Source organism: Medicago truncatula, chromosome 8 (assembly GCF_003473485.1).
Source record: "Medicago truncatula cultivar Jemalong A17 chromosome 8, MtrunA17r5.0-ANR, whole genome shotgun sequence".
Classification (NCBI taxonomy): Eukaryota; Viridiplantae; Streptophyta; class Magnoliopsida; order Fabales; family Fabaceae; genus Medicago; species Medicago truncatula.
The window spans coordinates 33,142,980-33,154,732 of NC_053049.1; the positions used below are offsets into that span (position 1 = coordinate 33,142,980).

General features: G+C 33.5%; 2 protein-coding genes across 3 annotated transcripts; one reads left to right on the forward strand and one right to left on the reverse strand.

Annotated features, from left to right (window-relative positions):
* The first annotated feature begins 751 nt into the window (after positions 1-751).
* Positions 752-4,349, forward strand: LOC11421747 (serine/threonine-protein kinase/endoribonuclease IRE1a). Its single transcript, XM_039829140.1, has 6 exons — positions 752-900; positions 1,388-1,607; positions 1,851-2,989; positions 3,095-3,234; positions 3,582-3,846; positions 4,214-4,349. Exons 1-6 carry the CDS (start codon positions 752-754, stop codon positions 4,347-4,349), a joined length of 2,049 nt encoding a protein of 682 aa, XP_039685074.1.
* A 1,439-nt stretch (positions 4,350-5,788) lies between these two features.
* On the reverse strand, positions 5,789-11,522 carry LOC11444822 (serine/threonine-protein phosphatase 7). 2 transcript variants are annotated; one of them, XM_003629004.4, is made up of 5 exons: positions 10,944-11,521; positions 9,318-9,812; positions 8,734-8,880; positions 6,683-6,790; positions 5,789-6,500 (listed from the first exon to the last, which is right to left on the reverse strand). In XM_003629004.4, the coding sequence occupies exons 1-5, from the start codon at positions 11,493-11,495 to the stop codon at positions 6,423-6,425; spliced, it is 1,380 nt and encodes a 459-aa protein (XP_003629052.1). In that variant the 5' UTR covers positions 11,496-11,521; the 3' UTR covers positions 5,789-6,422. The 2 variants fall into 2 exon arrangements, with proteins under 2 accessions (XP_003629052.1, XP_024629114.1); XM_024773346.2 differs by lacking the exons at positions 5,789-6,500; positions 6,683-6,790 and having other exon boundaries at positions 8,733-8,869; positions 10,944-11,522.
* Between the last annotated feature and the right edge of the window lie 231 nt (positions 11,523-11,753).

Sequence of the window (11,753 nt, forward strand, 5' to 3'; positions counted from 1 at the left end):
AAACAAATCATATATTGAATTAATAAACATATAAAAATAAGGAAGAAAGAAAGAATAAATTTAGCTGCTACCACACATGACTCCATTTTTTCATGGGCGCCAAATATTTAACGTAGTGTGTGTGTGTGGTGTAGTGTTTGCAGACACGCGTGCATGTGTGTTTGGGTTGTGGCGTGAAGAATAGGGCACCTTACAAAAAAAGTCAATATATAATACAAATATTAAAATTGTATTAAAAAAAAAATTAAAATTACCTTCAACTTTCAATACAAATAACAAATATAAATAATAGATAAAAATAAATTCAAATGTTAAAATAAAAGTGTAACAAACACCTGAGTATATATATATATATATATATGTCTAGTTTTTTTTTTCTTTATCCTTTAGAATGTGTAACAGATAAGATGAGTATATACTTACTTTTTTATTATCTCAATTATACTCTTAAAACAATTTTTTATAATAATTTTTTTTTGTTATATTGTTGGTGTTATTTAAATAGATAATCATGGTTAGTTTGATTTGTTATAATTTTAAAGCAATAAACACTTATATCTTTAGTTTCAATTAAAATTAAAATTTCATATGAAAAACATTATTCATAATTTTCAAACGTTAGCGCAATAATAAAAACGGAAAGTGAATGGTCATCTTTGGTTTATTACTTTTATTAATAAACTCAATATACAAACGCATGTGTGTAACAATTTTTTTTTTTTAAACTCCAAAGGCTTGGTCTAGTGGTACAATGGCAGTTCTTGAATTCAAGAGAGCCCGTGTTCGAGCCCCACTGGTGCCTTTGGAGAGAGATAAATGTAAATACTTTTGTAAGTGTTCTTTGAGCCCGAAGATCTTCCCTGCCTTGGACTGGGCACCATCCCCTCACCTTAAAATTTTGTAAAAAAAAAACATTTTTTTTGATTAGGGTGTGTAACAAACTTTTTCTTTTGAAATATACTCAATATATATATAATACGATAATAAAAGTAATTAATGAGGAACTTAAACCCCTAAAAAAAGAGTAACCAAGTTGAGTGGTAGAGAGAGAGTAGAAAAGAAAGAAGGTTGGAATCGCTTTTACTTCCCATAAACCCTAATTTTCGATAAACCCTAATTTCTCTTTCATTTACTTCCATTCCACTCCACCCTCTCCGTGTTGAAACGATGAAAGTTCTCCCCTGGTTTCTGTTCCTCTTCCTCTTCTCGTTTTTTCAAGACTGCTGCTGCGTCCATGCTCCTCCTCCGTCCGTTCTAACAACTCTTTTTCTTCTTTATCAATCATATATGCTAGGCTTGTTTGATTTGTACATGATTATACAACAAATTTTTGCTATTTTGATGTTGATATTCTCGTACTTATTTGTGCAAATGTTTTTATTGACAGTAACAAAGCAACAAAACTTATTCCAACAAAACTGTTTGCCACACCTGATGGTACCATTTATTTTGTGGCCAACTACGAGAATGGTCGCACGAGGATATTATGGTCATTCTCCACAGGATCGCCAACCTACAGCTCGTATCAAGCTCCTGGAGCTACCGATTTTTTGGAGTGTGAGGATGATTGGTCATTGTACATGCAGGACGAGTATTACGGCAAATTGGTATATGTTAGAATATTGTAATTGGTATTTGAATTATGTGTTTTGTAGCATCAGTTTATATATACTGTGTGTTTAACCTACACTAGCTGGAGAGAGTTAAACTTCACTACTGTAACTAACTAAATGCAAAGAATATTTAAACTAGAAAATTAATCTATTTTTACACTGTTTATTCAATTTTATTTTATTTTTCTTGAGGAAATCTGGGATTGATGTTCTGTTGGTTATTTATCATGTCGGCAGATAATATTACAATCTATTGGAGAAGTTGTAGATCTTGCGCCTATGATTTCATATAAAGGAGAAGCTACAATTGGATCCAAAAAAATCACTTCGTTTCAAGTTGACGCCAAAACTGGGTCGGTCAGTACAAATAGTAAGAATTTTGCTGGTCTTCGAAATTTAAATGCATCAAAGCCGCTGCTGATCAATATTTATAGGAAAGATCTTTTTCTGAAGTATGATGGTCCCACGTCGGGATCAGGATTTTGGAATTTGACAGTAGCCGAGTTCGATGCAGTGTTATTATGCCAACATTTAACTACATTTCACATAGAGGATCTCAATTTTAAAATGCCTTACCCATGTAAAAAGAAGCAAAAAGTGTTCAAACTGAATAAGAACTTTCTGTTAGAATCTTTAATCAGTGAAAGTTCACATGGGGCTTATCATGGAAAAGATACACTCTCAATGCCTGCCTCAGATAGGATGATTCAGTTGCAGCCTAATTATGATAGATTTTTCAATAATCATGATGGTAATATGGCAATGCCTCCTACGCCTTTTCCACAACAAAATGATTACAAGAGGAAAGATAAACTCCGTCAACCTCTCACTGAGATCAGTGATTTACCAGGACATGCTTATTTGAACAAGAAGAGTGGATGGCCAACTCCATCACCTACTATGTTCGTTATTCTGTTGGTCGTCGTTTCACACTACTGCTATCTTGTGGTAAAGGGGATTAAGTATAAGTATATACCAAAGGATACTAATAGAGAAGTATCGATGAACTTTAATGAAGGTGTTGATGGAGAAATAATTGGCGAATTATTCGTTTCAAAAAAAGAGATTGGCCGGGGAAGGAGAAGGACGAATGCTACCGCTGTCCTGCATGATGGTCAATCAGTTGCAGTCAAGCGGCTTCTCAAATCTCGTCATAGTGTAGCTCTAAACGAAATCAAAAAACTTGTGTCAGACCATCATCAGAACATTGTCAGATTGTATGGGGTGGAGTACGATGAAGATTTTATTTACCTTGCACTCGAGCGTTGTACTTGCAACTTAAATGATTTGGTTCAAGTGGAGTCAGGGAAGGATACTACAGAATATCTTTGGAAAAAAAATGACCATCCATCACCTCTACTACTAAAACTGATGAGGTTTGCATTATTTCTTCTTGTACTCTTACTTGTCCACATTCTAAGTGTAGTTTATTTTACACATTTTTAGTATAAACTAACTTCCATTTTTGTTTTGAAATTTAGGGGTATTGTTGCAGGGGTTGTTCATTTGCATAAACTAGGAATAATACACGGAAATTTGAAACCTCAAAATGTTCTAATAATCAAGGATAGATCCTTAAGTGTAAAGCTTTCTGACATGGCCATTACCCGACATGTTCCTGGTAAGCACTAAGATTTTTAAAAATTGTTTACAGTTCCCAGCATTTACCTTGTGAATGTTCAATTATGTTTAGCATGGGATTTGCTTCTGTAAATTACAATATGGTGATTGTTAGATATCTCTTAATATCTTTAAAGTACTTTAATTGTCTCATACGAGTTGTTTCCAAATTTTTGTTTTATTTCCAAAAAAACTCTATATCGATTAGCTCTTAGGAGTTGTTTCCTAATTTTTGTTTTCTTTTCAAATTTGTTTCCATATCGATCAAATCTAATGTTATTCGAAGTTGTTTCTCTTCTTTCTCTTTCTAAATTCATTGACCTTTTTCTCTTTATATTCTGTAAATAGGGAAGTCTGTTTTCGCCAAATCCTACTGTACAGGTTGGCATGCCCCTGAGCAGCAACAAGGAACGGAAACACGAGCTGTAGACATATTCAGTTTAGGTTGTATTCTTTTTTTCTGTTTGACTAAGGGAAGCCATCCATTTGGAGATGATCATCTTTGGCGTGAGTCCAATATCCTGAACGATCGAAAAGATCTTTCCTTAGTGGAGTTCATTCCGGAAGCTGAGGATCTTATTAGCTGTTTATTAAACCCTGATCAGAATCTAAGGTAAATCATTGTCATTCATTGTGTTTTTGGAGGATGGAAGTATATCTTCTCATACCTTCACAGTGTTGCATCTGCTATGACTTGCTTAAATATTATGTTGTATAAAATGGTTAAGGCTCAAAGTTCATACCAACATACCTATTTATTATGATTTGTTTCTTGATTTCCCTATTTATTTAGGAGTAGGAGCAAGAGCTTTGTATTTATATAAATAGGAGTTTGTGTTTAGTTTTTGTATCAAATTGGTATGAAGTAAATCAATCATATTACGTTATTATCATATTCTAAGTTTTTTATTATTTCTCTTCTTTTTTCTAAATCTCAATAACTTCAACAATCATAAAGAAATTATTTCCTTTATTTCCAGGCCGAACGCAGCTGAAGTGTTGCAGCATCCTTTTTTCCGGAATTCCCAGAAGAGAGTTTCATTTTTACTTGACACCGGTGACAAGACGGAACTAATTGATGACCCAATTGTGGTCAAGGAACATCAGATTTTTTAAAAGGAAAATATTAGGGTCGAGGAATCTAATGATGTTGTCGACACGCAACACGGCGAGGTTTCAGTTGATCAAGTACAAGAGTAGGTTCTAAACTCTCCTTTAACTTGTGATATGCATAACAATGGGGCAGAAGTGCCTTTTACACCATACTTGACGAAGAAACAAAAGAAACAACTCAAAAGAACATACAAAACTCATTCTAAGGGTGAACCATCCCCAACTCTGAAATGAAGATTCCCTACTGGAATTAAAGGATCAGTTACAAGAGCAGGTTCTGAACTCTTCTTTAACTTGTAATATGCAGAACAATGGGGCAGAAGTGCCTTTTACACCATACTTGATGAAGAAAAAACTTAAAAGAACATACAAAACTCGTTCTAAGTGTTAACTATCCCCAACTCTGAAATGAAGGTTCCCTACTGTAATTAGAAGTACCTGTTGTGTGAATATCACTAACTCTTGATAATCAAATGTAATCTCTACCATTAAAGGTTTTAATATTTGGATTGGATATGCCAATTTATTATGATGCAAGGCCAAGTTAAGACACTTGAGCAATCATTTTGATTTGTTTTTTACCCACTCAGAACTTGAAAATTACAGTTTAAATGAAATTTTCTTGATTTATATATAGTAAAAACGCTTACATTGTGATATCAGTTATATCAGATAACTAAGTAACTAACGATCTATTTGTTGAGTAAATATCAGCTGTTATGCCCTTATGCTAAAATCTAAGAGATTGAGCGCCCAGGTGGTATATTGCATTTTTAATAATAATGAGATGACTTTATTCTAAATTATATATACTAAAGTAACTACAAGAATAAAAATGAAAAAGGGATCTTGTTCTACATGCGTACATTACAAATATATTTATTGAAAGGTTCATGTTAACTAGTTCTCTGTGGCACTAGTTAAGCAATTAAAAATAGGAAGAAAAAACAAATTTGGCTTAGTGGATCATGCTAACAAGTTAGCATTTCCCTTAATTGTGATTCATTGTATTATACAATAAAGCTACATGATCCAACGGTCTCATTTTAAAAAAAATATATATATATATATATATATATATGCTACAATTGTAAAATTTGATAAGGTATATGGTGAACTTCTACAATGTTGATCCACCTTAAACATTTATGGTTAAAAATTGACGGAAGTGACCATTTTGACGGACAGAGATAGAGTTAAAGGACTAATACAGACGTTGTATTATTTAGGGGACCAAGACAAAAATCAGAAATTATTTAACCAAAATCCAAATATATAATTTAGCCTAAAAAATGATGTCGAGCTCAGGTCAAGTTGATCCAATTCCAACTTAACTAGACTCGTTTCCAAACTAGTTTAATGACAAAGTACACTTCAGGGAGAAGAACATTCACACGGTGAAAATAAGGGAGGAACTTCCCTGAAAAAACACAATTTGTATGTAATCCAAAAGAACAAGTACACTTCAGTGATAAATTATACTGTCAAGTACAGTTGTCCTAATGTTACACTACTAAAAAAAAACAAAATTTAGTGAAGGAAAATGTAAAATCCCTCTCTAATTCCGTCACTAAATTTTGCGACCAAGGAATTTGTGAGGAATTTCATTTTTTCGGTCACTGATTTCCCTCGCTAATTTTGCTTTTTCTAGTAGTGTTAAACTATGACTATTTCCACACAATAGTTCTCACCAGATTCATCTTTGCATACATGAATTTGATTTTCTACTTGTTCTTGATACCAAACTAACATAATTTGAACATCAATTTCAAGAACTCAAACTCTAAGCTACCACAAAGGCTAGTACAAATGTCTCAAATTCCAACTGTACAATTGTTTGAAATCAGTTTGGATCTGAATGTCATAAATGAAAGGTTGAGATGAAATGTAGAAACTATTCAGTAACTACTACTTCAGGGGCCTGGTTTAATTTGAAGAAATTGATATCACAAACTTAATAAATCAGGTTAATAATAAATAACTAGAAGTTAATGATCAAAGCTGTTTTTCAAAAAATGATGATCCAAATTTTACACATCTGACAACTTCAAAATATTTACTTCTTACAAAAATCTCTCAGGTAGTTACCATGGAGGCCAAGTCCAATTCTTCATCAGAGTCTATCACTTCTTGATAATCATAGAAGGGATTCGCCTGCACATCAGAACGACAACAGAATTAACAACTTTACACAAATATTATAACAAATTGTGGAAGTTATCTTGTGTAACGTGTACGGATAAAAGTTTCCCAAGTACCCTCATTGTTTAGAAATTTCTTTATATGTTCAAGTGATTATATATTTCTTAACACGAAGATGGGCAAGACTTTTTTACCTTTGGCCTTGGAGTTACAGCCGAAAATCCACGAAATATAGGATTGTCGAAATTTGGGGGCTCAAGGACAACATAGGCACCTTTGTTGTTATACCTGTCCTCTGTTGCCTGCAGGAAAAAACAATTAGGAAAATTATTATCAGCATTTGAAGCAGTGCCTGTTTATATAGCTGTCTGAACTCAATGAAGAAAAGAATGAGAAAAGATAAGTGAATAAAGTAAGCAATCTCAATTGTTGATAAATAAACCAAAGGGTCAATGACATACACACATGCATGACAAATCATTTGTATCATCATTTCAAAAATTACTATTTGAAATTTTGAATTTTAGGCGGTTTTATATAAGGGCGTAGGTAGAATGCTAATTCCATCCAATTGTAAAGTTGCGTAAGACTGTAAGTAACTTCCATAAAGGGAAAATAAACAAGATATGCAACAACAAAAATCAAGAATATAATGAAAGAGTTAGTTCAATCAATTCAACAAATATCTCAATCTCTTACGGTTATTTCCACTAGCAAAACAAGCTCATGAACTGTTGTCAAACCAGAATCTCATGCTCACAGACAAATTAGTGCTTGCTTGCTTGCATTTGTATTAAATTTTGGGCACCGCAAACTTTGAAATCATGCTTCTTAATACACTCTAAACTCAATTCTTATCAAAGGAAAAATTTGCCTTTGCTAAGTTTGCTTCAAACAAACTTCTATTTGACCAGCATTTTCTAACTAAAAAAAACAGAGCACTTATTCCTATAGGAAGTCATTCCACAAAGTTAAGTTTAAGAAACGTCTGAATACTTGATCAAGCTGCAAACTTTTTAATGTTTTCCAACAAGGCTCACTTAAAAGAGTGTTATCTAAAGCAAAACACAAAAGATGATTCACATTCATTTCAACAAGATAAGGCGGCAACAGCAACTGGTAAGGTTCTCTGGAAATTAAAACTGCCGAATTTGACAAAAGCAATTCATAGACCATTGAATTGGCAACATTGATTATCTTGTTTCCTAGCTAGAAATATTCAACAGGCTTGGCAACTTCCGAAAAGAAAAAAACAATCCATAAATCATTAGACCATATTAACATGAATTTGGCGTACAAAAGTAAACAATCATCTTATTTATCTTATTAATAAAAATTTGTGTTCGAAAAGAAAAAAACAATCCATAAATTCATATAATGTTTATGATATAACATTATGACGTAATTTGATCCATGTAGCCGACCCCACTTAGTGGGATAATGCTTGGTTTTTATTGTTGTCGTTCAAAAAGAAAATGGATGGCAGAAAAAGTTAAAATAAGTCGAGGAAAACGAATTCTTTTTTATGAACTCTATTCATCAAAATCATCATGAGAATTCAGAAATAGTGTTCAACAAGTTCATTCTGCATATGTAGGATGAAGCCGTTCATATTCCCAATTTATTGAGAGGGAAAAAAAATCATAATATTTGAAGTTGTATTACTTTTTTTCTTCACACAAAAATGACTAATAACAAGTTTAATGCAAGATAATTACTATATGTTTTCAAAACAATGCCACCTGTGTTCCTGCAAGCGTTTATGTATATTTTTGAAATAGCTACAAGGTTCATGTTGACCTAAAAATGACAGGATTATAGTGAAAATATATAACGCTGCAATTGATTCCTTACGGCTGGGGTTCCCACCAAATTACTGGTAAGAGACATGTGAATGCAGCTTTATCCCCACAAATAGAACACATGGCCACTGACAGCTATGTCACACTACAGTAATATTACCATTGTGCCAAGCAAGGCTTGCCGTTAATAATTGAGTCCCAGTGAAGATATTGATCCTAATTATATATTACATATCATACAAACAAACGAAGTCATATTGTCAACTCAGAATGGCACTGTAATGTGAGTATATGATTGATATATGTTTACCCTCTCAACAGGAGAGTTAACATCAGTAAAATCTGTCTATGCCCGTTAAGGATTGTAATACACAACCAGATTTAACACGCTACCATATAAGTAAAACAATGGAGTGTAAATCATGTCTATCCAAGAGAATTACCTGAAATTGTGGGTAATCTGGAGCACTAAAAACAGTGACCAGCTTTCCAGAATCCACAATATGATCAATAGTGTATCCTTCAGCCATTCCCTCAAAACCATCCCTTTTCTCCCTAGCATCAGGACCTTCATGTGACCTAATGATCAACTGAAATGAAAAATAAGATACACTCCATATAACAGTATTAAATAGTTACGAAGATAAACAAAAGAGATTAACAAGAAAACGAAGAATATCACACAGGGCCACGAGGCATTATGAATTATAACAAGGAATGTAATAGTATTCCCACAAATATCATCCTCAAGAATACTATTTTATATCGTATAACCAATGCGAACTAAGTTTTCTCCCCTTCACTTAAATAATCATGTTAAATGAAGCAAGAATCTGAAGCTGGTAAAACAGGATACATGTTCTCATATTATCAGTGTCTTCACAAATAAACCTTTTTCCTAAAACATGATATGTTATTCCCAAAAACAGGAAATAACTCTTTAGAGATTCAACTTAATGACTTGAATACAATCCACCAAGAAAATTAAGGAGTGTCGCAATTAAATTAAAAGTAACTTCTTTATTACCTTAAATTGGTACTTCTTCAAAAATTCTTCAGTTTTATCAGGACCCCACATCAAGCCGATGCCTCTTTCTTTGTTTGGAGAAAGACCAGGAGTTTTTGAAGGATCGGACCACAAAACATCACCAGGAATCAAGTTTGGTCCTTCCCAAGGAGGATCAAGTACTGAACGTCGAGCCTTTGACAACTCTTCCAAGGAACCAAGACATATATTTTTGCTGTCAGTATTAACATTCATCTTACGATTTTTCTTTCCTTTTAATCTCTTTGCAGGCGTCACGGTTACACTACGAAAAAGTCCTCCATGACAAGTGTATACACACCCTGCTATAATAGAAGCCAAAGGTAGACCTTCAAAGCATCCCAAACATTTCCGGTATGCATGTTTACCTTTATCACCATATTTTACCATTACTTCTTTCTCAAAACCATAAACAGACGTGCAATATTTCGATTCATGGTTCCCTCTTAATAAATATATGTTCTCCGGCATGAAAACCTGATGAAAAATTAGTAAAGTAAATAACATAAAATATAACGTCACAACATCCCTTGGCTGTGTTTTGATATTCAATGATGATTAGAGTTAAATGGCATAGAATTGAACAGAGTGGACAGTGGAGTAAAGAGTAACGGTTCATAATAAAATCACCATTCTCTTGTTTGGATATTTTAATGATCGAGTGGATATAACAGTTCTATACATCCTGTTCAAACAAGATATTTTAAGTCAATCATACGTCATTCCATTCTCTCCTATAGTAAACAATCCGAGCAATAGAACCTTTATAAATTCCATTTAATTCCATCCCTAAAATTTGAGCAAAAAGCATTACAAAAATTTGTAGAGGAAATAGTAAAAACAGTATTTTTATTGCTTTGAGTAATGTTTCCTGTGCTAATATTCAAAAACAAAATGATATTTTTCAAAGTTGCAAGTGAAAACCAAATACTATCTCAAACCAAACTGCCAAAACCTATCAGACCCATATTCCCTGCAATAGAGGAATCAAGGATAGCGGAAAATAGCATTTTGTGTTCAAATTCTGCTATGCTAGACTGCTATAGCGCCGCTATTTGACAACACTTTGTACTACATAGCATATGGCAAAACAATATTGGTTTGTTCAATTTACGCTATGCTATACTGCGATATCCGCTATTTGACAACTTTGTACAGTCACGCAGAGAGCAATCTCAGCCATTGAATTAAAATCAAATAGTTATGTTTAAATCAACTTAAACTACATTGCAAAACATAAACCAAATCAGACAGCTGAAAGCTTTCAGCAGATTAACTAACAACAGAGAATCCATTTCCAAATCTTCCCTAAAACATACTAAAACAAACCCTAGCTTAATCAAACTAGATAGAAAAATTTGCATAAAAACAGTACTATTTCAATTTTCAACACTAGGTAAAATAACAAAGTACATTATTGTATGATGATATCCATCAAACTTAACACTCCACATTCAATCACTTCAACTATTATATCACATTAACACAATAAAAACAAAAATCAAGCATTAAAAATTCAAACTTCATAAAATTAAAAGTACCAAAAAATATAATTTTTAAGAAAATGGTAACTTTAACTTTACCAAACACTAAAAATCAAATTTTTACCTTCCAAGCCAACAAGAGCAAGAAAGTTTCAAGACCCCAAGCTCCACGATCAACATAATCACCATTAAAAACAAAGATTCGATCTTTCGACGGATACCCAGCATCTTGGAGAAGGAAAAGGAGATCATGCAATTGTCCATGAACATCGCCAACAACCACAACGGAAGCCGAAGAATCGGGCTCGGGACGAAAGGGTTGAATAGGGACGCAATTAGGTTCTTTGTGAAGCATCTTGGAGGCGATGAGGATGAGAGAATCGAAGACATGAACGGGGAGAATGGATGGGAATTCGGAAGCAGGGAGATTCTTGGAAGACCAATCGAAGGCGAGGGTTAGGTTTTGGATCCATTCGATGGTTAGTTTTGCGTCTTCTGGCCAGGATATCGGGAGTTGGAGTTCTGGTGGTGGTGATGAGGAGGAAGATGATTGTGGTGGTGGTGGTGGTGGTGGTTCTGGGTTTTGATCCGGTGTGATGGTGCCGTTGAGGGTGGCGGTGGTGGAATCTGGTGGTGGTGATGGGGGTGGTGGTTCTGAATCAGTGGAAAGATCCATTGTAAGAGTGACAAGACAATAGTTGTAAAGTGTTGTAAGAGTATATATACTATTTGTCTCCTTTTTTTTTTTTTTAACTCTTCGACTTCAAAAAGCGTTGAAAGGGAACAATCTAGTAATTCGAAGTTTGATCGTGAAATAGATATAGTATCGTTAATAATTAATTGTTTAACTCAATAATTTAATTTGGGTTCTTCCAAATATTTTGTCATTTGTTGCAATTCATTAATCAATTCAGTTTAATTATTATGTTTTTTT